Source organism: Gavia stellata, chromosome 1, assembly GCF_030936135.1.
Source record: "Gavia stellata isolate bGavSte3 chromosome 1, bGavSte3.hap2, whole genome shotgun sequence".
Lineage (NCBI taxonomy): Eukaryota > Metazoa > Chordata > Aves > Gaviiformes > Gaviidae > Gavia > Gavia stellata.
In genome coordinates, this window is record NC_082594.1 from 28,848,960 (window position 1) to 28,874,581 (window position 25,622).

The 25,622-nt window shown below is 42.6% G+C and overlaps 1 protein-coding gene across 1 annotated transcript in view; it reads right to left on the reverse strand.

Annotated features, from left to right (window-relative positions):
* Nucleotides 1–8,347: 8,347 nt before the first annotated feature.
* LHFPL6 (LHFPL tetraspan subfamily member 6) overlaps nt 8,348–25,622 on the reverse strand; it is a 149,304-nt gene continuing 132,029 nt past the window's right edge. Inside the window, exons 3-4 of the mRNA XM_059822033.1 lie at nt 23,367–23,465; nt 8,348–9,437 (exon numbers count right to left, since the gene is read on the reverse strand). Of these exons, the coding sequence (XP_059678016.1) occupies nt 9,319–9,437; nt 23,367–23,465 (218 nt within the window). The 3' untranslated portion in view covers nt 8,348–9,318. The remainder of the gene's footprint in view (nt 9,438–23,366; nt 23,466–25,622) is intronic.

Sequence of the window (25,622 nt, forward strand, 5' to 3'; positions counted from 1 at the left end):
TATGAAGGCCGGTGAAGTACCCTGCACTGAGTGCTGCATTCACGGGAGTTTTACTGCGGCTCCCAAAGGAAACTGGATATGAACTAGGCGGCTGAGTCTTTTGTGAAAAGCATTTGCCTATTTCAGAAATACAGCCCTGAAATATCCGTGTATGGAGTGAGAGTATTCGCAGCAGTGAGTACAATGGCTTCCACCAGGAAGAGCAATGTCCTGTAGGAGTAGAATTAGGGGAGGAGAGAAGAAGGGAGAAGTGTGAGGCTTAAACATTTAATTACACCTCAATATTGCTTATATTGGATAAGCTGGAGACAAAACCATCTCCATTGCCTGGAACAGAAGTTACTGAAAAACCAAGCAACAACCATCTTATGCTTATGTACATGAGTCTTTTGATGCAGTGTTGGGAATTTCAATACCAATCATTTTCATTGAGGTATCTTATCAATAACGCTTAAAAAAAGTTTTCAGCTTATGTTATTTCAGTTTATCCTATCATTTTTTCAGCAGTTTCTGTCTAGTCATTTGTTAGGTCTCTCTGATTGCTTGTTAGCTGCAAGTTAAGCATAGCTACACTGCAGGCTGCAGGTCACACAAAATCAGCTCCTGAAAAGGTATGCTTCAGTGATCTGACACCATTAGCTAAAATCTCTTTTAGATTCCCCTTGAGAGACAGGCTGGCCCAGAAAGCTGCCCTATAATTCACATTGCTTGGTGTTGACAGTATGCACAGGCATAACAACCTACAGACTGAGGAGCTGTGAAACTGCTCACCAGTACGTGACAAAACCAGAGCCACTCTTCAGAGAGAGGTGAATACCACTTCTACACGTTGACAACAAATGCAGATTGCTTAGTATTTCATTACAGATCTAAACATTTAATGTGCTTCCTCTTTGAAATGTCACTGCACATCTGGGCATGGCTGGCTTTCTTTTCTACATGCTGCTGCTTTGTAAAAAGGTAACTTCTTCCCTCTTACCACAGACAGGTGTGTCACCTGTGGTATAAATTCTCCGGCTATCATTGCCCCCCGGACCTGAAAAAAAGAAAAGGTATTATTGATGACTACTGCTACATTAATGGTGTTGAATGGTCTGCAAGAGGGTGGGATTTAACAACAACTTTGGAAATTAAACACTTAATTTTCTGCAGTGTACTGTGGCATCTTTTGCTAATGGATTATCCTGAAATGAGGTACTCTGATCAGTTAGTGAGAAACAGCTTGAAACCTTCCAGAAGTGACAGCCATGCTCTGCAGCAGCAAGTTATAGCAAAGGGCTGGAAGTGTGATGTGGAGGACAGCAGCAGATGTCCCGCTCACAGCAGGCTTTTGAGAAGAGGTAGGGTCAGGCACTTCTTGGGGTGGCTGTAAGGTGCACAGACTTGCTGAAGTCAACATGCAGGAGCAGGGTGAAACAGTTTCTGTGCAAGAGGAGTTCTGATTTTAGCCAGAGAGAGAGGTAGGTGTAGTAATGCTCTCAGTCTTTTTAATTCCTGTGTGCACCATAATTAGGTATTAATCCCTGAAGTGTAGAAAACAAGTTATATGTTGACAGCTACTTGAAAACAAGTATCTCACACTGTAATTCTTAATACAGCCACTGAGCTTCAGGCAAGAAGGTTTTCATCCTTTCAAATGTATCATCCTAATTATAGCTTGCATTTTAACTGACATTTCCTTTCTCTATTTCGCTACCAAAAGATACTACCATTCAGTAAAAGAAAGTCCTTCACTAACACTTACTCCTGCTGTGGAGTGGAGTAACTTTACTTTAGGACCCAGGAGCCCTACTGATAGATTGGACAATATTTGTCCTAGGTGCTGTACAAACGGAAAGCTTACTGATATTTTTGGAGGTATAACACGGTGGAGAATAACCCAAATGCTTCATATGGAGAGTTACTGAGCCACAGTGAGTACTAGGTGCAGAGCATCTGCTACCACCCTGTAGTGGGCTCCTCAGTAAACCCCCCACATTTCTATTTTCTGTTCTTTGTCCTTTCCATTTGGTAGTAGAAAGAGTCCCTTCGGACCCACCCAGCCTAGTAATATCAGCTAAAAACCACAGCCTTACATCATATAACAGATTTTACTTTATAGCCTTTGAAACGTTCATTATGTTAGTTAATCCACTTTTCATTTTCTTCCTCTGGAACAGGCAAGATAAGGACGCACAGCTGGCCTGCTTCACAAAAAAGGTGCTTTATTATCCAAATCAGGCTGCTTGTTTGTCTGCAAAATCAATACAAAACATTTTTTTTTAAAGTTTCTGATCTTTGAAGACATAGCTCCTAAATAAATACTAATTGCCAATATTACATCCCACATCATAGATTTTGCATTTGTAGGATCTTGTTTTAGTTAATTCTCAGATGACAAGGAACATTTAGTTAAGCACAAAACTAAGAAAGTTATAGAGATTTTTTTGTTTATAAAATGTATGTGTGTGTGTGTCTGTGTGTATTTTTTCCATAGGAAAAAAAGATGGACAGTTTATCGGAACATAATACAAAGCCAGATATAGAACAATTATGGCATTTTGCCCATTAAATCTGTGCCTGAGTTAAGCCAGTGGACTTTTTGCCATTGGCTCCTATAGTTTTTGGATCAAGGTCATGGAGTTTGGTTCAAGCCCATTGAAGTGACTGGAATCCTTAACAGAAAGCAAAGCATTCACATGAACTGCTTCCTTTCCCTTTAGCAGCTACCAGGCTTTCAAAAGGCCAAGACTTTGAAAAATGGTCACATCTGGCAGAGGTTTAGGGAACAGTATAAAATTATTGGGCTGAGGGGCAGAGGAATTTGTAGAAAACCACCCACCCAGGAGTCCTGTGGAGGAAGCTCCGTCCACTACTTGATGAAACACTCAGTGCTTTGGTGACGAGCTGGAGCAAAAGTGCTTTGCAGCATGACTGTCTATACAGCCCAAAAACCTTTATTTATTAAGTGTACTTAAATATTGATTTTGCTGGCTGGTGTAAAGAGACTCGAAGCTACCTGTAGCTCCTGGAGAATGAAAAGAGGATAAAGATATTCATGAGTGCAGAACAGGGCTGCATGCAGTTTTCAAAAGCACATGGAGCACCTTGGCTGTTGCTGTTGTCTTTACCCTCCACTCCTGGAGCTGAGGCTTGGTGCAGGGGTCTCACACACCAGGGATGCTGCAGGAGCTGTACACGAGCCTTTCCCTCTGCCCCAGGTGGGAACTGCCTCTGAGGGGGACAAGCAAGATGGGAGCACTCTGTCTTTAATGTGTTATCTTGGGAACTTGGGCAGTGGCCTCCATATGTGCCCTATAAGAAAAATGTCTGGAAAATTACCTGAGTGGTTTCAGACTCACAGACTCACTCCTTGGGCTGCTAGTTTTAGTGATGCTCAATATGGCCCACAGTGCGCGTTGGGGAGATACTTGAGGGCCACAAGATATCCCTGTGTGATGGAGGATGCTTAAAGCAAAGTAACGTATAGTTTCTCTGCTCTTATGCAGCCAGGAAAGCAGGCAACAATGCGCTGGGCCCTGACGATGCAGATATGTATAATGAAGTTGTGCCATATGTTCCTTTCAGATTATCATTTTCCTTGTGATGGCTTAATTTAATTTGCTTGGCATAACACAGAATATCCCTAACACACTGATATTCTTAGCAGATACTTCTAGCAGACTAAAAGGTCATGAAATTATCCATGAAAGGAGTCAGAGCCTGTCTTTACTCAGCTAAAACATCCATATAAATTTCAAAGAACATTCCATTTCTTGGTGAAGAACATGAAACAAGGCCACCTATTTATGTTTAGGCTAATAGCCATGCTTCCTGCCACTAAGAGAACTGAACTTGAAACTGTTTCCAATTTTTCCTCATTTTCTCTGATCCATCATTATTTAAATAATAATAATAAAAACACTTAATACTCAAAAGCATTTATTTAAAATCCTGACTGCTTAAGGGATTACATTAAAATGTCGCTTCTAAAAAAAGACATATTTAATTTCATCATTGTCTCTCTGAAAGGTTAAGTATGTAGGGTAGAACTAATGCTTATGTTGATGTACAGATTATCTGTCTTGTCATTCAGTTTGATATCTTTCATAGACTATTTCAAACTCTAGAATGACAGAAAAATTGCAATTGCAACTGATTTATGAATTTTCTATCAAGGAAAAGGAAATAGAGGGGTTAAACCACCTCAGGAGCTATCTAACTCTCATTTCAAAACATTTTTAAAGGGTTTTTTTTTTACAGACAAATATTTGTATTTTGGGGAGGGAGCAAACTCTACTGAATGTAGTGAAAATTTGAGTAATTTGTTAACATGTAAGTCTTGAAAAGTAATGGCTTTTTTTTTTACAGAAAGAGCATAGTGCCCTCTCAAACTCCAGACAGGGCCTTCACATGCCTCATATTTATGCAGAAAAGCTTCTCCCTGACTTAATGCTTGAATGACAGAATTTACATTTTCCCTCTCAGGAAATACTGCGTTAGTGCTCAGGACAAGAGTCTTGGCACTGCACACCATGCTGCATGGATGAAGAAAGTCCCCAGTTCCCTGGGGTTTAAGTGGGAGAATTTCCTACTCAAAATGTATTCTTCTGAAGTCATTCTCAAAGACCAAACTTATGTAAATAAAGTATTGCACCAAGTTCTTCCACTTCCACTTGCCTCACTTAAACTTATATATGAAGTAAATTCCCAACTTCCAGAGCTCAATTTTTTTCCTACCCTTCATATTTCTAGATTTGTTCATGACCATTTTTTCTGTTACTTAGCCATGCAAAACAAAAGCTAAGCACAGAAAGGCAACAGGATCCCAACATCTTATTTCCACTGGTAGCCCCATATGACCTCATTTCAGTGACTGGGAGCAGTCAGCATGCATTCATCAAGAACAAACTGTGCCTGACCCACCCAGTGGCCTTCCATGGTAAAATGACTGATTTGTGATTGAGGGAAGAGTAGAGGTTGTCATTTGCATGGATTTTAGTAAGGCTTTTGACACAGACTCCCACAGTTTTTTTGTACATATGTTGAGACATTACGTTCTGGACGGGTAGGCAACCAGATGGGTAAAAGACTGGTTGGATGATGAGGCTCAAAGGGTCATGGTTCCTGGTTGAACCCTACTTGGATGCTTGTGGTAAGTGGGGTATCGCAGGTCTGTCCTGGGACCTGTCCTGTTTAATGGCTTTACTGGTGACCTGGAAGATGTGGAGCAGTGTGCTCTCATCAAATTTGCAGATGACACCAAGTTGCAGGGACGAGTCAATACACTGAGGGGTAAAGCTGCCATTCAGAGAGACTGAGACAGGCTGGAGGAACGGGACGACAGGAACCTTATGAAATTCAACAGGACAAATGCCAAGTTCTCCACCTGTGAAGGGAGAAGCCCCTGCAGTGACGTAGGCTGCGGGCTGCCTGGCTGGCGAGTAGCTCTGCAGAAAAGACCTGGGGGCCTGGGGACAGCGAGCTGCACAGCAGCCAGCAGGATGACCTGGCAGCAATGATGGGCAACAGCCTCCTGGGCTGCATTGACAGGAGCAGAGCCAGTATATGGAAGCAAGTGATTGTCCTCCTCTAATCAGCACTTGTTAGACCACATGTGGATACCACCTCCAGTTTTGGGCCCCCTGGTCTAAGAAAGACATCAACAAATGGCAGCTGGTCCAGCAGAAGTCACCAAGTTAGTCAGGGGCTGGAGCACTTCTCCTGTGCAGGAAGGCCAAGGATCAGGGCTTATTCAGCCTGGTGAAAAGATGGCTTGTAGGGGGGAACAATAACCCAATAGCAGTCACCCAGTACCTATGGGGAGGTGACAGAAGATGGAGGTGAGCTCTTCTCAGTGATTCTTGGTGGGAGGATGAGAGACAGTGGCCATTAGTTTAAACAAGAGACTAGTTATAAGGAAAGCTGTTTCCCCATGACAACAGTCAGGCAGTAGCACAGGCTGCCCAGAGATGTTGCGAATCTCCATCTTTGGAGGTTTTCAAGGCCAGATGAGATAAAACCCTGAGCAACCTGTTGTGGCCTCATGACTTGGACTACAGACCTCCTGAGGTCTCTTCCCACCTGAATTATTCTGTGGTCCTAAGACAGTTTCTGATAACGAAGAGTACTCTGTGACCATACGATTTGTTTCTATATAGCTCCTGTATTAGTTAGGAGTGACTGATGAAACTTGCTGCTCACAGACTATTTGTTACAAGTGGACTGCGACTTCTGACGTCTGTGTTGCCAGACAGCTCCAGAATACAGTGTGATCTGGACTTACGAAGTGTTTAATCACCCAAAGAGTGAGATTTTGGAATAAGTTTCCCAATGTAGTTGTAAGGGGAAAACTGTTTAAATAGTTTTAAAATAGAGGTTGATATATTTATGAACAGGATTACGTGATATGACTGCCAACAATGGCAGGGACAGAATTCAGTGACCTAGGAGCTTGTGCAAGCTTATGTCTTGTTTTAACAAATGCAAGACCAAGCTCCTCATCTTCAAGAATAAATAAATGGAAAATTAAACATAGCAAATATTGTAAATATTTCATTGACACTTCATACTGTGAACTTGCAAGCAATCTTTTGCCCAGTTTGAAGTTACTAGAGTTTGTAGCTGTGAGGCTTGATAACCATGATAATAAATGATACTTACATTCTAGTGCAAAATGGATATCAGAACCAAAATGCACATATATGGACAAACATAATTAAGCTGTGATTGGTTTATTCATATCGCAGCAGCTGAAGGCTATATGATAAACAGCTACAAAGCAGGTGCAACATATATCATTGGCTTGATTATTAAAAATTGGCATTTTATTCAATTCCAAATTAAAAAAAGGAGATTGTGTACAAATTCAGAGAAAATCAGTCATGCTATAGTTGTATTGCATTGTAACAAAAACCTAATTTTCTTCATGAAGTAACTGCATAGCTCCAGTTTGTCATGATAAATCAAGCCCAAACCTGAGCACAGGAAGATCTAAAAACCGTCAAAATGTTCTCCACGATGCATGGGCGAGGATATAATCTAGACAGGGTCAAATTTAGAATAATAACACTTAAATTTTTATAGCCAAGTCACCGAAACTTTGTATAGCAAACCGCAGTTTCAGTGGAAAGAAAGGCATATTTCTGCAGCAGCATACTGTACAAAGGCAGCATTTTTCTATTGAGATACCTGCCAAAGATCCTACTACATCCAGGGGAACCACAGCCAAATTTGTATTTATATCTCATTTGGTTTTGATAAAGCAGGACTCCACAACCCTAATGGGCCTATTCATACTTGCTGTGAGGGTATATGGAATGCCACTGACCTCCCACAGCAGGTTTGGGAATGGTCCTGAGCGCTCACGAGAAGGGATGAGCCCTGAAACCTGGAAGCAAGAGGGAAGAGCTCCATGTCCCACTGCTGCTGGTGCCACTAGAAGAGCATGAGGGGAGGCAAACCCCCACGGCATGGTTGGTTTGCTTCTCAGCAGAAGTGCAGTAGGATGCGATAGGGCTATTATGGGCTAATCTGGGAGGGGTAAGGTACAATTTTGTTTTCACTGCACAGCACCATTAAGCAAATAAATAGTGCTTAGCCGATAATGAAACTCAATAAAATCCAGTTCAGCGATATCAGGATTGATCACTGTAAACTGGCATTGCTATTTCCACGTACTTCCAAAAAGCTGCCCAGCATAATGTACAAAGCAACTGCACGATTTCAGAGGTGCAACAGCTACAAGTGTTATTAACCAGCAGAACCACAACTAGAACATAGACAGTGAATTAGAAATACATGACAGAAATACCATATTGGGAAAACAAGAGCAGAAAAAACAAATTTGAAAGGGAATAACATCAGTTAATGTCATGATCGAAAGCCCCTTACAAGTTCCCATGCTCTAAGTTCATGTTGCTTTTCTTAAAGAAAATAAAAAATTGTTTTTGAGTTTTCTTTGTACAGTGCCAGTGCCTTGTGCAGGGTATACTGACTGGCAGGCATTTGATCAGTGTCAATACGATTAAGAAAGTAAGGGCTTGTTTCAGTCCCCTAAACAGGGATATGCAGCACTGTGTGAGACACTGAGTCTGCAGCAGCCAGGCCAGAATGGGGACAGTCTCCCTGAAGTCCTGCAGAACACCTGACAGGATCAGGCAAAAATGTGGGATATGCTAGAATGCCTCCAGCGGCAATAGATGTCTATCCTCAGGCAATGTAACCGAACCCTAAATGTATGTGTTTGACAGCGAAAAAGGATACAGCATGGTTATAAGAGGAGTCATGACTATTTCTGAGGATTTTTCCAATGGCGATCTGGGAAAGGAAATTTTTCAACTAGTGACATGACCAGGCATCGCAAATATTGATCAAGGAAAAATTTATTTACAGAGATTTTTCAAATACAAACATAAAATAGCACATATTATATATATTTTTTTTTACAAAAATGAATATGGAAATAATAAACATGGTACAGCACAATATGTCATCAATGAGCTAAACATAACAGCAACAGAAATCTATGTCTGGAAGAAGTTTCCTGTTAGTCGTACGTAACCAACAGAGCTCTACAGTACCGTGAGTGGAATTTCCAATGGACAGAAAAACGTCCATTTACTGCACTTCATGAAAGTACTATAGGGAAAGGCTACATATGCCAAGTAATTATGTTGCATTTTTGTAATAATGCTGAAAACACAGAGGCTTAATAAAAGTTATATAGGGCTGAATAAGCAGCGGTTAAATGTTTGGGGAAGAAAAATGTGTAGAGAATATACAAAATACTGATAAAGTGGCTTATTGGTCCTTTTATTAAGTTTAATGTATAGATTAAAAAGTGTTGCAACACTGAATTTTAAACCACCAGAGAGAAGTAAAAAAAAAAGGAAAAGAAAGAAGAATCGCACCAAAAAAAGTTTCCTCTATACTCATTTTGTGCCATGGTCAACACCCGTGCGTGCATGTGTGCTTTTGGGAGCGCCGTGCTGAGGGGCTGCCGGGCGCTACCCCAGCCCCCCGGCACCGCCGTCCTCTCACCAACCTCTCAATTAATTGGTGCACGCAGAATTTCACCATTTGCCAAAGCAGAGTTTTCCTTGCTTATATATTTGTGGAGGAGACCATGGGCGGGCTTGGGTGAGAAAACACATCCCAGTCCAGCCGGGTGGCTTTGCACCACCATTCACCTCCCTGCCCTCCCTGGGGCCACCCGCTGTCCCACCCCATGCCTGCTCCAGAGAGAAAGCACTTAAAAATTTCTTGTTTGTCATCATTATCCAGAAGACATCGGCGAGCCCCTCGGGCATCTGGCAGCGCCCGCGCCCCGGGGCCGGCTCAGTAGGGGTACTGCTTCTGCTTCTTGCCCGAGAAGCAGGCCAGCCAGGTGCACACCAGCATGGCCGCCGCCGCGCCCCCGCCCGTGCAGTAGTAGGCCCAGCCGATGTGGCAGGTCCCTGCAAGGGAAACAGAGCGACACGGCACAGCATTAGCCAGGGGAGGAAGCACCACCGCCACCCTCCTTTCTGCCCACCCAGGAAAAAGCACTTTTCTCGGTTTCCGCCCACTTGTATGTCCACCTTAGACAGGGAATGCGGAGCGTAGTTCAAGCAATTAGAGAAGCCAAGCTTCAAATTTGTTTAAATGGCTCCCCTTAATTTTCTGTAGCGGTTCAGCAGACAGGCCTCCGAGCTCACTTGCTTGGCCAGTTGCTGTTTTCCACACAGAGGGAAATGCCACATGAGAGCCGAAGCCAAGGCTGCCGGCACCATGAGCGTGCCAGCCATGGGGCGGGTGTTCCTCTGCCTGCCTGGCCCAGGGAGCGCGCGTGGCACCGCTCTCCACAGCGGCTACAGTTGGAAGAGGGTTTTTCCCACACTTCTCTTTCTTTTCCTCCGCCAGGCAGGATCTGAGGACATTCTGATTATTTTTGACTGAGATTTTGAGGGTTTGCATGTAACATGGGCCAGCGTCTGCTCTTTCAGAAAGCTGAGTGGGTCCACCTCTGCCATCTCAGTGACAGAGCTCGAAACTGGACCCGGATGCAAGCTGCTGGGTAACTATAACGCAGGACACGGCTGCAGGGAACCCATTCATGTTCCCCTCTCACAGGCATCAATCTTGACCAGGAGACTTCCGGTGGCAAAGGATCACTGTGTCAGGGGTCCACCTGCATGGGGGCTGCTGTGGGAATGGAGTCTTCAAACACAAAAATAGAGAAATTTCCCTATCCCCACCCAAGGTCACAACCCATTGCTTAAAACTTCACCGATCTTTAGTGTAATGTGTTTAATAGTGTCATAATATGGCCTTGAATACATTTAATGGCCACGGTATCTTTATACAGTCAAACTCATCACCAGCGAATGGTGTTGGAGAATCCCATGGTGGACCATAAAGTGATTGCTCCCCTTCCAGGCACCACTGTGCCTGCAGTAGAGGAGATCAGGAAAACAGCAGGGAGGAAGCCTCCTCACAGAGATCTCCGGAAGCAAGGAGACGGTTGTTGTTACTCCTCAGGATTTCAGCTCATCTCAAAAGTAATTTTCACTTGGGCTGCATCATCTTGGTCATTTTGATCTTGAGTGCTTGGGACTCATTACAACCGAGGTTCTCCCTGTGTCGCCATCTTGGGTGATACCGCCCTGCTTTGAGCAGTGAGTGCTCTCAGTAAGGCACAAGCAGCAATACAAAACTTCCTTCCCACTCTCTGGAAAAAGCAGCAGAAACCATTCTCCCCTCCAGAGAACAGAAAGTAACAATTTCCATCTAGAAACTTCCATCTTTCCAACTTTCTAGAGTTTCCATCTAGAAACACAGAGCTGAAACAGGTGGCATGTCCATACTCTGTCCCAATGGCATCCCTGAGGGCCAGGATTCCCGTTCAGGCAATTATCAACTCAGCTAATCCTGCTTTAGGCACAAGACATACAAGATGTCTGTACATCTCAACATGTCCAAAGCATTAGCATGCCTCAAGGCAGACAGTACGTCCATCGACTGTCTGCAGGATATTGCCAGGCCAGCTTTGTAAGGAGACGTTAGTGGGAGGCAACACTTAAGCTCTTGGCCACTCTGAAGACCTCAGGTTGACACCAGAGCAGGAAGCATAGTACTTGTTTCATTTTTTCTTCATAACCCTCAAAACTTTTTATTTAAAAAAAAGTCCAGTGAAACAAAGATCCTGACGTGACCAGAGGACTTTAGGAGCTGTGGACTTGGCTTGAGCTCATTAGCCTTTCTCCTTAATGTGCTGGAGAAGACAGAAAGATTTACTTGGTTTTGTAATCTGGTTATGGTCTGTAGATCAACACTGTTCTTGGCTTCCTTACAGAAGACCACACAGAGAGTCTGACTTCCTAAAGAGAAGACCATCAGGAACTACTGAGAGCCGCCAAGTGCCTGGCAATGTCACTGATGCAGATCCTTGTCTAATCGCACAGCAGTCCCTGGAGAGACCTGTCTCTGGACCATCTATTGCTTTGCCTGTGTACACACACTGACTATAGCTTCTGCTGGGAATTTCAAAACCAGACATAAGCACACACCAGATGTCTAAATCCATTGGATTGCTTTGAAAATGATCACATTTATACCAGGGTGGGCTGTGCTAAAGCCTTTCTTGTGATAAGATGGAGTCATCTCACAGGTCTTTTTAAATTGCTAAGTATTCCTAAAACTACTAGAGAATTGTAGTTGCAGCTTGAAAAAGTAAATCTTTCTCATTATGATGTTTCCAGGTAGAGAAAACAAATGTCAAAATACTACTTTAAAAAGAGTTTAAATATCCACCTGGTAGCACTGCCCAAAGCTGTGACCTAAGTGGGATAGAATGAAGTAAATTTGAACTTTTGCATGGTGTGATTTCAATTTTTGTGCCTTGGCAGTGGGAGAGAGATACATATTCAGAAGAAAGAACTGTTAAATCAGTGTCAGAGATGTGCTCAACAGATACAACACACACATTCAGTCTTGGCTGAAGAGAATAATGTTTATTTCTCCATACCATGCTCCATTTACCCTAAGGACCACTGCCCTACTTAATGCTCTGAGGCATGGCAGGCAGCCTCTTGATCTAACAAATGCAATGTAGTTCACAAGTGTGTGTTGGGTCAAGACGAACAAATGAAAGAATGGGAGAGTGCAGGAGAACGGATGAATGAGCCAGGAGCCTGACCTTAGAGCAATAATAACACAGCAATAAACCTGGCCATTATTTCCAGCCTGTGTCAGGAGCAATGGGAGGCCTCGGATAAAATCTGTACTTGGATGATGCTGAGCAGAACAGCGTTTCAAGCTATTGTGCTGAAGAAGAGCCTGCAGCGGGGAAGGTGTCTGAGGGTATAGGACTTAGCTTTACTTTTCTTTGTAAGTGTAGGTAAGTCCTAGGTCCATAGCTACGTATAGCTATAAGACCAGAGATAATCCATCTTAAAGGTACCTGTTGCAATGAACGTTTCCCTACACTGCATAGCCACGTGTTAAAATGAAACAATGCTACCCCTTTTATAATCCTGTATTGCACAAGGAGAAAAAATACTTTGGAGTTAATGTTTCTGCTCTGGTGTTCTCATTTTACTACATGTATGAGCTATTTTAATCCACTGCACCCTAAAGAAAGATTTTTGGTTGTCAATAATTGGGTAATTTAGTTGCAGTTTAAATTGTAAAATTACTTCTGCTTCACTTTGGTATTAAATACTCATTTTAAAAGGAACAGAAAGCTTTATAAAAAGCAGGGTTGTTGAGTAATTAAATGTAACATCAAATGAAAAGAAATATACCTATAGAAATGTTACATGTTAAAGAAGATGATAGACTTTGCTTTCTAGCTTTGTATTTTTATATTATAATAATGGGTACCATAGAAGGACAAATTCAGATTTTATCGCACTGACATCAGTGGGACTAGACATATATTCAGAGGCAAACAAATGGTTAAGATCTTTGCAGAACTGGGGCTTAAATTCAACCATCAAGTAGAGCAGTTTGCCTTCATGGAGCTCATCATATTGAAGATTAGAAATGCTGCATTGCAGTTTCCCATTTTTTTAATGTCAAAACTCTAAAATGAACCATAGAATCATAGAATGGTTTAAGTTGGAAGGGACCTTAAAGATCATCTAGTTCCAACCCCCCTGCCATGGGCCGGGACACCTTCTACTAGACCAGGTTGCTCAAAGCCCCGTCCAACCTGACCTTGAACACTTTCAGGGCTGGGCCATCCACAACTTCTCTGGGCAACCCGTTCCAGTGCCTCACCACCCTCATGGTAAAGAATTTCTTCCTAGTATCTAATCTAAATCTACTCTCTTTCAGCTTAAAGCCATTCCCCCCTGTCTTATCACTACACGCCCTTGTAAAAAGTCCCTCTCCAGCTTTCCTGTAGGCCCCCTTCTGGTACTGGAAGGCTGATATAAGGTCTCCCTGGAGCCTTCTCTTCTCCAGGCTGAAAAGCCCCAGCTGTCTCAGTCTGTTCTCATAGGAGAGGTGCTCCAGTCCTCTGATCGTCTTTGCGGCCCTCTGGACTCGCTCCAACATGTCCATGTCCTTCTTATGCTGGGGGCCCCAGAGCTGGATGCAGTACTCCGGATGGGGTCTCACGAGAGCAGAGTAGAGGGGGAGAATCACCTCCCTCAACCTCCTGGCCACGCTTCTTTTGATGCAGCCCAGGATATGGTTGGCTTTCTAGGCTGCAAGCATGCACTGCCAGCTCATGTTGAGCTTCTCATCAACCAACACCCCCAAGTCCTTCTCCTCAGGGCTGCTTTCAATCCATTCTCCACCCAACCTGTATTTGTGCTTGGGATTGCCCCGACCCACATGCGGAACCTTGCACTTGGCCTGGTTGAACTTCATGAGGTTTGCATGAAGAGCAAGACCACCTAATTACTTGATAGAATTAAAACAATTAGTGAAACCGTGTCAATTTTCACACACACACAAAGACATAAAAGCTGTTGTTTTCCTTAAGGATGCATAGGAATACATATATACAGAAAGAAGTGTGCCAGTCCATTGACATGGAGATGTGTGCAAGAATCATAAGATGGGCTGGATCTAGTTTCATGCCAAGGCAAATTCCCCAGCAGCTGAAGTACTCTTCTAGCTGATAGAGATGACAGGCATCACAGCAGCATCCTTCTCTGCACAGAACTGGTGTTGCTTTTAACAAATCAGTCTTTACATGACAGGTCAGTATGGAGGGAGAAGCTGTGGCTTTAGCGTTTTGTTAGTTCTGGATCGATTTTTTTTTTTTTTTTTTTTTTGGTAAAGGAGAGCATAAATAATTGGAGCTCTTGGTTGCTCAGTGAAGCAGGACTGTCCAAGTCGGCTTAGGTAAATTTGTAGCCAGCCATTAAGAACTTTGTTTTCACATTTGTTTTACTGGGATTGGCAGCAAGAGAGTGTCAGGGTGAACACTGAAATCATAGAATAACAGACCTTGCAGCTATAGGGATGGATGGCCATTTTCCAAGCAAATAAAAGAAGGAAAGAATGGAAACATTACACTCATCTCTTTTGTAAAAGGATTGAAAGAAATTGCAGTCCTCAAGGATAAAGGACAAAAGCAAGGTGAGTGAGGATAATATCAAAAGAAGATTCAGCAGAGAAGAGTCCCATAGAACATAAGACAATATTTGCTAAATCAAAAAAAATGAAGGAATGTGGAAGGGTAGTTTTGTAGTGATGGATGGGCTTATTAAAAAACACTTCCATGCCTTTTCCTGATTTCTAACATGATCTTCAAGGCCATGATATGTGTCCCCTAGCTCCTCCCCTCCTCTTCAATATATAATGTAAATAAAGATTAAGACAAATTTGGGAGTTAGTGAAATTTGTCAACAGAAAATCTGTGGATACTTGATCTACTGTGGAGCTGTGCCAGGATCCAGTTGCCCAAACAGAATTTTACCAGGATTTATACTCATGATGTCTTATAAATAATTATCACATACAGTTATCAAGGTCCTGGAAATAACATATGATTTTCATCTAAAATAACCAATAATTGACACTTATGAAAAAATATCCAGAATATGAAAGTGTCTTGGAAGCAAACCTGTTAATTGCAAGACTTACAATCTTAAATATTTGTACCTTCTTTGCTGCTAATGTTAAGACTGTCCTGGGCTTGCAGCCTAGAGTATTAGGCAAACTCTAATCATTTAACCTTAAGTACAGCCTATTGTCCAAGATGAAGGAAAAAAGGTTTCAGAATTAGCCGAGCTGGAGAATACAAAGGATATACCTTCAAAAATAAAAACTACAATTCCTACTTCCAAAAAGTTGTTCAGGAACTCTAATTAACAGCTTCACATGACAGCCCAGTACTACAGGGAATGCGAATTCATGTAATCAATCAGGGTGCTGGAAAAGTAATCAGAGAAAAAAGTAAGGAGTGTGATGTTAAGGGATATACAGGGATTTGGAGATATGAAAGCTGCAAATGAATGTAAAAGATAATCAGCTAATTAATAAGAAGGCACAATTATTTTGAAACAAAGCCAAGGTAAATTAAACAGCTGAAAATTTTTTTCTTGACACAGTTACAATGAAAAACCGTCATGTGAAATCAGCTACATAAGCAGGAAAAGAAGTTAAAACTTGGAATGCATCCAGAAAGGATTAAAGTAGTTATGTGAAACAAAGAAAGAACACTATATAAGGTAAAACTACAGCCAAACAAATAGCTTGATAAAAAATAATGAATTCAGTGAAGCTGGTTTCTTTGTCTGTTGCATGGATATGACTTTCTCAATGCATTTCACGTTTTAAAAAATATATGCCTTCTTATGCATGCACAGATCAAGCTATTTTGGTTACTTATAATTGGTCAAAGTAATTGTATGGGTGTTTTGGTCTGTAATTAAATGCATAAAATCTCCTAAGGTTCAGAACTGTAAAAAAGTGGAAAAAGAAGTGCCAAATTGAAATTCTTCAGTTCTGTTGGATGCAGTCACTCACTCATATGACCAAATCCTCCTTTCTTTGGAGGATCACATAATTTTGTTTTAAATGAAACCTCAAATTTGCTGTAGGTGTGCATTTATCATAGAACAATGAAGGAGAAACCAACACCTTGATTCAATTACAACGCTCAAATTTCCAAGAGCACATAACTTATGTCCTGCTAATGAGGAGCTCTCCCAGCCTCCTGGAAGAAGTCAGCAGAAAGGTCACCTATTGCAGGAAGGGAAATTAATTTCACTTCTCTTTGGACATCCACACTGCAGAGATACACACTGGACTAGTCCCCCAGATTCCCTCTGGAGACAACAAGGAGAAAAAGTCACTTACAAAAGTGTCTTGCATTTCATCTTAAGGTAGACATCTAAAGCACAGCAGGTGAACACTGCTCTAGTAGCACCTATTTTTCTCCCTTTAACTATGAAGGGATTCCAAACAACCAGTTTAGCTGCCCTTTTCAAGTAATAAAGGGCTCCAGGTACTTGCTCCCAGGTGGTCTGAGTCCCTTTCTGGATGCTCCTGCTTAAATCTATCGACTGCAGAGGGTCCTTGCATGACCATGTTCTAACTCTGGCCAACAAAGTCATGTTAGAATATATGTGGACCTTGATATAGTCACCAAAGGCTTACAAAGATTTAAGAATGGAAGTCATCCATGTAGTACTAAAGAGGAAATGTTTCTTGATGAAACACTTTCTTGACTAGCACGTAGGTTGACTCATGAATTTATCTAAGAACTCAGCAGCTGCAGCTCAGGTGCGCTTGTAAAGATTGTGCTCAGCCCCAGTCAAAAAACTGAACTGGTAAAATCTCTGAGCTGTTTGCAGAGGATCTGCGAACAAGAAAATGGCTTTGTCAGATAGATTGCTCATAGAAAAATACAGCTTTGAAGCCTTTGCCTTTAATAGGATTCTAATAAATTGTCCTACCCTCTAAATCCTTTTCTTGATCGTTTTGGCACTGTATGTTAACACTCAGCCAGATGCTGAAAATTATGCCACCTAAGGCAAATTAACTGGTTGACAAAGCTTTTTTTGTATTCACTGCGTTCTGTGGGGGTTTTATGTTGTTGTTTTATTAACTGCACTGTTTGCTTTTAAAGTGCTTTAAAAATCATTTACTCTAATATTTCTACAGCAAAAGTAATTATCAAGTCAACAGTTCTCTTTAACGTATTTCAAGCCTTCTAAAAGTGGCAAAGGAGAACATTAATAATAATCTTTGGAAACAAATATCCCTCAACAGAGAAGTTTCTTAGAGCTTTTGAGGGCAATTCAGCTGCTTGTTTAGTTCAGGATGGGAGCCAGACTTTCAAGTTGCTCTCCAGACAGCCACTTTGGCCAGGAAATCCCTTTCATAGCACTTCACAGATGGATGGACCACCACAGAGGGCAACCAAAGGTGTGCGTTTGGAGCCATCTGCCTTGGTTCCTGCTGCAGCTGGGCTCCCAGACCTAGGATGTCTGTGCATGACAGGTAGCGATAGAGCATGACAGCCAGAGAACATAAAACAACTGGAGAGGATCTAGAAGGACTTTCAGAAAAAACAGGGCAGGAGACTGTTCCCAGCCTCCGAAGGATGGCATGAACTCAAACAAGCATATAATGCATTTTGGGCAGGCTGCAGCAGCAGCTGCCAGATAGGTAGGCAGGGCACGGCATGCTGATGGCCACACCTGAGCCATGCGAGCCCTTGCTGCCAGACCTGTGATTTTCACTGCCTTTAATAGCAAAGAAAAGCATCATGAAAATCAAAGATAAGCTCTGAAGGTACAGCAAACAAGAAGTCATGTTTGTATGATGCTTCTTAGCACAAATGATCACCCAGCAGAATAAAAAAGTAGGTCCTAGGTAGGAAATGTATGACATAAAAAGTAATCTCCCACAAAAAGGGGTAGGACATAAAAAATTCTGGAGCACTGATTATCCAGGCTGAGTCCTCACTGCCCAAACACACCATATTTCCTCAAAGGAAGACAAAAATTTTTTCCAAGTAGTTCAACTTAAGAATTGGAGTTTATCTTAAATTTAGTGTCTTCATTCTTTCAGGTTAATAAGGTAAGTACATAATATAATTTCATACATCTGATGGTAGGGAAGTGGCAGCTGCAGGCCAGATGAAATTTCCTAGGGCACCTACAATGGCCTGAGTCATCTATGTTTAGCTAAATGAATCTTACTCTAGATAACCATTCTGCTGTTCGGGCTCTTAGGTATTGGTCTTGTAGTGCTGTTTCACCAGATGCCAACTGAGGCTTGATTTTGTGAGTTAAACTGAGCATGCCCTGTCCTCTCCAGGACATTCTGTGGACTTTAGCTGCCTCCACACCCATCACAACAAAAATGAGCATGCAACAACTGAGCAGTCTCCACATGTGCATCTAGGGAAATCAATGGCCTAAAGTGAGGTGTCATATTGATTTTAGACATTCAAAACCAATACTAATGTATTCATATGTATACACTCACATTGCCCTCTAAAAAAGCCATGCAAGTTCAGAAGACTTCTTCACACAGTCTAAGTTTTGCAAAATGTGGAAGTTTCTGCAAATGTCTGGTGCAGTCTTGACTTTAATGCATGCTCTCACCTTAACGCAGGGTCCCTCGCTTTAATGAATTTCCTGCTAAAACCCTCATTTTTCAGCTGTTATTCTTGTGTGGTACATTTAGAAATGAAAACAAAATAGTATTAGTGCCTCTAGCTCAGCAAAACTGAATGTGTGCTATATGATATGCTATAAAGATGCTTGCTTTTGCGAAATTGCCTGATAATTCCTTTTGCAGACCACAGGATTGTATAGATCTGACTCACTTTCACACCCTTCAGAGAGCAGCTCTGTACTGCTGTGCCATGTCAGTGCTGTCCTGAATGGGCCCATAGGCAACTCCAGGATGTAAATAATGCAGCAAAACAATAACAGCTTGCGCAGTGACAAGAGATTAAGATGATTTTGATCCATTCTCAGACATTTGGCAAAAGTGAAAGGCAGTCCCTTCAAGCACTGCTAGTTTATGACTCCACCTCAGGCATTAGCCTAGGCCAAATTAGACTAAGGACTTTAACTTGGTCACTGAGCAAACAACTACGCTGGTTTAAAACATAAATATCTCTTTTCTCTTGCCCCCATTTATTTATATTGCCCTGCCTCTAGGAGTTACCACCCTAAAAACAGCAGCAGCAGCAGACTGCCTCAGTTCATAGTCTGGTGTTTCGTTGGGAACTCTGCTCCATCAGCAATCTGAGATGGGATACCGCAATATGAAGCAGGGCCCCAAGACCTCCATACAGGTCCTGCTAACTGCTAGGGAGCTGGGAACCACAAGCAGAGGAACATGACAGAGACCTATCATGGCCTTAAACCCCCAGCAAGATTTGCCAGAGGTCATTTGTCAAGGCCCTAATCTATCACTGTGCTTCTTTTCATGATGGCAAAAACAGATTGCTAGAGAAGAGCGTAGAGCAGGCCCCTCTACAGGTGCACCAGTCTCTCTGTCTGTCTATTCATGGAGGTTACTCCCCATCCTCATTAGCAAAAGAGCTCATCTATTGAATGTAATTTAATCAACAAATGGGGTTGTCCTTGGCAGGGTATCTTCAGTTGAAGAATGACTCCTCTTTGTAGAGATGGAGTTGTACAACCACTTTCATTTGATTTAAAAAAATCAGCCCAATTAAATACATAAATGTTTAAGTAAACCCTTTGGACATAGTTCACTTAATAAAAAGCAAATAAATATCCAATTTTAAAGAGAGAAGCAAACTGCTGGGCATTTCACAATGTCGGCTCAGGTTTTCTAGAAAAAAATACCCAAACCCACTTATACATAAATTAAAGGCATGGTTATTTTTCCTGCAGCCTTTTTAAATATTGCTTTGGAATGTACACAGAAATGTGTGTTTGGCAGGGGCGGAAGGAGGGGGTCGCCTCTTCACAATATGGGCTATCTCAGCACTATTTGGAGTGCCTATTAGTCTAATGTCTTTTCAGGGTGCCTGAAGACATGGAGAAGCACTTCTTATCTAGCACACCCACTAAGGATTAGGCTTTTTTATGGGTTCTTAGCATTGCTATTTATTTATTCTATCTAGTTATGAGCATGTTACGGGGGGTGGGGGTTGGTCTTGTTTTGGTAAAGCAAAAATTTTCATTTCATTGCTAATTCTGGAGTATTTCTGGTTGAAATTACATTTCACGGTGCACAATTCAGCTGCTCCTCAGGTGAGTTCTTGCAGTTCCTCCTCTGCACCTGCCTCTTGTCCTTCTCATCCTCCTATAATGCAGATTGCAGCTCCTGGCTTATCTTTTCTACCTCCAACCTCAACCATTTTTTCCCCTCACTTTTTCTAAGTCCAGAACGAATCTCAGTGCTGAACCTCCACCTTTGCTGGCTCTGTGGTCAAACCTGGTGTGTTTTGAGCCTCCTTTCCCAACCACACACGCCTGTTCCCTGTGGCCCAAGCTGCAGCAGTTGCTCTGCCATCCTCGAAGAGGAGGCTGAACGCTGTCTGCTGATCAGCATCCCTTTGAACACCCTCTCCTTTGAGAGCAACCACACGCGCTGAATCAGGCTCTCAGTGTCATCCTCGCTAGCACCCACAGCAGCAGGAGGTGCAGGACCTGCACCCCCCCACACACCATTTCTCCCATCAGCAAACCAGTGCAGGGCTCACAGCAGCTCAGCTTTTCTGAGGGCAGATTTTGAATGCAGCGAGTATATATGTGGTTCTTGAGACAACTCATTTCACAGACTCAGGAATAGAAAGCATATCATTGTGGCTTAATCAAATTAAATATTCAAATGAAAGTAATAATTACTTAAATTTGTCTTGAGACTTAGTGAGATTAAGTCTTTGAAACATAATTTTTGGCCTGTAGGCTATAATGACTAAGCCAGTCTCTAATGATTCAGAAAAGACTACAGGGTTTGGGTTATCACCAACCAAGAGGTATTTATGAAAGACAATGAGCAGTGTGTTTACTAAATGGCCTTTGGACAGTACCTCTTCTTTACAGATAACTTTGCTAACACAGCATCAACCAGGCACTGACATTAAGTAAAAAAAATCCTAGCCAAGCATTTAATTTCACTGCCAACATATGTGGAAAAGAGATGTTTAGTGGCAGAGATGCCTAGTGGAAATCACTACAGCAAATTTTAGCTCTCATTATAATCTGTTAATTAATGTGTTAACATACGCTTGTAGCAGATTGGCAAGACGAGCACTCCCGTCAAGTCTAGGCATGCATAACACATGCCCTGCGTGCTCCAGGTCCAGAAAATACAGTAAGAGTACACGCCTTCACAGTTAATGCAATATATCTCATGGTCCTTATGCGTACGTGGAAGGAAAGCTGTCAGTTGAAATTTTTCACATGGGTTTCTTCACTGACTTTAATGGCAGAGTGATTCAATTTATGCAAATATCTGACTCATGAATCAAGACTGAGATGGCAAAGGTGGTCTCAGAGACTTTGCTCTGATTGTGGGCATGACTGTGTTTAAGGTCACAGTTTGTAACTGTCTTCAAGGAGCTCAGACTGGCACGACACCCACCTTCTTGTGAGTTTGCAGAGAAATAACCTGGAAAGGTAACACTTTTCTGCACTCTGGGGAGAGCAATGACTGAAGCCTGGGAACGAGCAGGCTGTCAGGAGACATAAGCAGGAATCACAGGAGCAGAGCTGCCCACATGCTTGGTGTGGAAAGGCAGGCATCAGCGTGCACCAGCGAGAGGCTAGCCAGCCTTTCAAACGGGAGTGCTGCTAAATGGACTGACTAGGAACTACTTCAGGCTTCTGCACAGGATTGACCATGGGTAACGATGAACTCGATTGCTCCCTGCAACACTTACTGCAGTGTTTTGCCTAGTCTTTCTACTACATCCTTTGAGACACCTTTCCATGGAACTGGGAATCTTAGTTCTGGGACATTTTTTTATGCTAGTTTACTATACATTTCTTTTCTCATGGCTATCTTCTTCTTGTTCATATCTTTCAAATATTAGGTGAATAAAAATGTTGCAGGAACTTTTTATACTTCACTGAAAAGAAAATTTAGTATCAATAGCACAGAAGGATATTAGAGTTCAGAGTAACAAGGTAAAGCTTCTAGAGCATGTTACACATCCCTTGTGCAACACCATTAGTGGCTGCTGCTAACAACATCAGTGGCAGTGGCATAGATGGGTGCTGATATTGGTAATGAGAATTTCTGGTCCTGTGCCAGATCAAATGCACTCCACAGGAATGGTGTAATGGAGACTGACCTGGAGCATCTCTCCCAAAGCAATATTTTTTTACCTTTCAACCTCAATTCATTTGCATATCTTCACAAGAAACATCTCTGAGATGGAAACAAAACTCCTTACTCCTGAAGCCTGACAGAAATAAGAGTGTAAAATTAAAAGCTAATGCAGAAGGTTTGTGTTCAACCCTAGGAGACCATTTTTGTCCACTGTTCTTTGCACTGGGATTACTGCCAGGCTACCACAAGCCCTGCACACACAGCTGTGGAAAGGGTTTCTAACATAACCATAAGGTTTAGCTTGCAGGGTCTGGAAATGGGGAGCTGTGTACGTCTGTGCTTGGGAGTAGGAGCTCTCAAGCCTGTGGAGGATCGGGGTGCTCAGTCTCTCCTGCTCTTTTAGGAGGATTGCAGATCCCCCTCTTCTTCAAGTTACACAGAATCAGAGAGCGCTTATAGAGTAGGGTATCAGCAGCTGCATCGATCCTTCTAGCTAAACAAGGACCTGGATGTGCATTCAAACATCAGATCCTGATCATCCACATTGCTGCTGGGCCCTTGTTTTCTACAGCCCTCTCTAGAGATGGCTTGCCCCATACCACATGGGTGTGAGCCCAGCTCGGCCACGTCCCTGGCTCTCATTCAGCACTCAGTGCAGTCATCAACAGTAAGACCAGTAGTTTGTTTGGGAGAAGGCTGGCAGAGGGAGCAAGTGTTATTTACCAGCTTCCCAATGATATGAATAACCAAAACCATACTCTTTAGGCTTGGGTTAGAAGGCCGTAAACACGCCAGACTTCAAAGACAGCTGATTGTACTCATTGTGAATTACCCTGACCTGCACTGTGATGTGATGCCTCTGCCTACCCTGTCAAGATCTCCAGGAGTGCTAGCTCCCATATTGCAGGACTATTAAATCTGATGTCTTAAATATATACATACATACATGCATACATTCCTTCATTTTCTTTTACAATGTTCTGGAAAATATTTCCAGCAAATCTATCTGAAATTCACTGCCTTAGCACCATGCTAGAATGATGCAATATGAATACCCCACCACACACAACTGGGTTGCTTCTCCAAGCCTGCGCTCATGTCCTTGTTTGCTTTTATGGACAACATATAAAAGAGTCTAATGTGGCTGAGATGCTCTGATGATGACTCACCCAATTCAAACTGGTTGGAAAGGTTGCCACAGGTTTGTCTGACTTCTTCACTGTCCCAGCCAAGAGGATAGAGGGCACAACCAGAGCCGATCAACAAACCTATGGAGAGAAAAGAAAATAGAAGTTTATACAAGCGATTGCCATTATCTTAAACACAGGCTGCCACTTGGGAATCAAAGTGTCAAACTGCCATTTGGGAATCCCAGAGAAAAAAAGGCTCTTCTTCTCCTAAAAACAGTAGAAAATCATTTGGACTTCTTCTGCTGCATTCCGCTACACTGTTTTACAGCTGGTCTGTGGGCTGGAGGCAGCCTTGGTGGTTCAGCACCAGAAGCCATCCTCAGCTTCTGGAGTTTCTACCTGAGAGCTTTTAGACTCCCCTTCTACTCTGCAGAACTGCTACATACACCATTTGGAAAACTCAGCGCGGGGTTAAATAGAAGCAGTGTTAATCACAGCATTTACAAGCTGATTGCTTCTGATTAATTAAAACAACAATCAAGCAGGGTCTATCATGGTTCTTGCAGGAAAAGTAAACCGGCAGTTGTGCTAATCCATTGTCATTTTCCTTTGGTTTTCACCCTTTCAAAAGCCAGGGAAGAACAGTTTCATGTCACCTGGTGAATTCATACCACAGGTACACACTTCACAAAGTTTTCTCAAATCATTTCAGCTAAAACAACTAAGGTCTTGAGCCATTTACCTATTATCGTGCTTGGCTTAACATTTACAACATGCTTTGCTTTCTCCAACCCTCATGCTGCCCCAAACAGATTTGTTTTGGCTAAGTCTTTCCCTTCACAAGATCTTGCTGGGAAACACCCAATGGACCATGATTATTTTGCAGAAGTGGCATTTTTATCATATTACATTCCCAGCTGTCACTGCAGCAGCTGCCAAAAAGCAGGTGTAGCTGGCAAAGCTTCTTACATGGACAGCCTAGAGAGAACATTTCAATGTATGCTACAGCCTTTAAATGTTACCTCCTTTGTGTCAGATCTTATTTATAAGATTGGAAACAAATCACTATGCAGATGATGGGCTGGGTGCGCCTGACACTTTGCAGGCTGTAATGGCAAGCAAGTCCTCAAAAAGTTTGCAGTGCAGGTTTGCAGTAGTGCCTTTTACCTGTTAGGTAGAGGTCCAGGACTGGGACAAGGTTTCAAGCCCTACAGCTGTCACTGTCTAAATTGGGGGAAGTCCCTTGACCTCACACCACCTCTCTTTTCCTCTCTTGACAATAAGAATAAGGACAATGTGCTCCCTGGCAAAGCACTTCTGCTGCCATACTCCTAGTGCACAAAAGCCCTGGGTGTGGTGACAGAGGCACTGTGGACATCACACCAGTCTAAGGGGAGCCCTAAGAGTGATTCTGACTCAGGGCCTGGAGGTAGCTGTGCACTTCTACTGCCTCCATCCTCAAGATGCCTAAGTTTCTCGTATTTCTGATGTTCCTGTACGATACAGAAATCACCTTATTGTGTTCTTGACTTGCTCAAAGACACACCTGAACAAGGCACTGAAGTCCAGAAGATGTATCTCATCTTTCTCCAAAAGATGTTTGATGCTCTTAGCATCTTAGCTTTTAGCAAAGTAGCTCAGCAACTCCTTTGCTGCTCCTCCAAGCACATCTGTCCCTGTTTAGGTCCAATATTAGCTCCTTAGATCTTCCTCCTCTAAGTTCAAATTTCTTCTTGCTGCTCAAGTCTACTTCCTCCTTTCCTTGTTGAGCAGTCATTACCAGCTCCTCTCTCCATATCTACATCACATAATGGAAAAGAAATCCCTGAGGCAGCCCCCTCTCAGATGGTGTGTTCACCCATCAGCTGTAAAAGGAGAAAAGCAATTAAGGACACATGAATGCTAGGTATTTTCAGAATTTTGCCTGACCTGGATATGGTTGATTCTAATGTCCTCGCTAATGGCTTTCACAGTATGATCTGAATTTTTCCCCCAGGGCCGCAGAGCCGACAGCAGCTGGTAGAATCCATGTAAATAAGAGTCGCTTCTAATTAAATTCTCAGAAAGGATGTTTCTCAGACAAGAGAACTTAGGCCAAAACTGGGTCTACATTTTTTAAAGACAGCTTAAGACTCTGAAAACACCCGACTGATTCTCACTTGAATTGTTAAAGCAAAAAAGGCGTTGTGAAGTGCTGACAGCATGGCTGATGTGCTAGGAATGGGCAGGACCCAATGGGGCAAGGAGGAACATCACCACTGATGATGAGAATGGGTGGGGAAGGGAGGAAGGGCA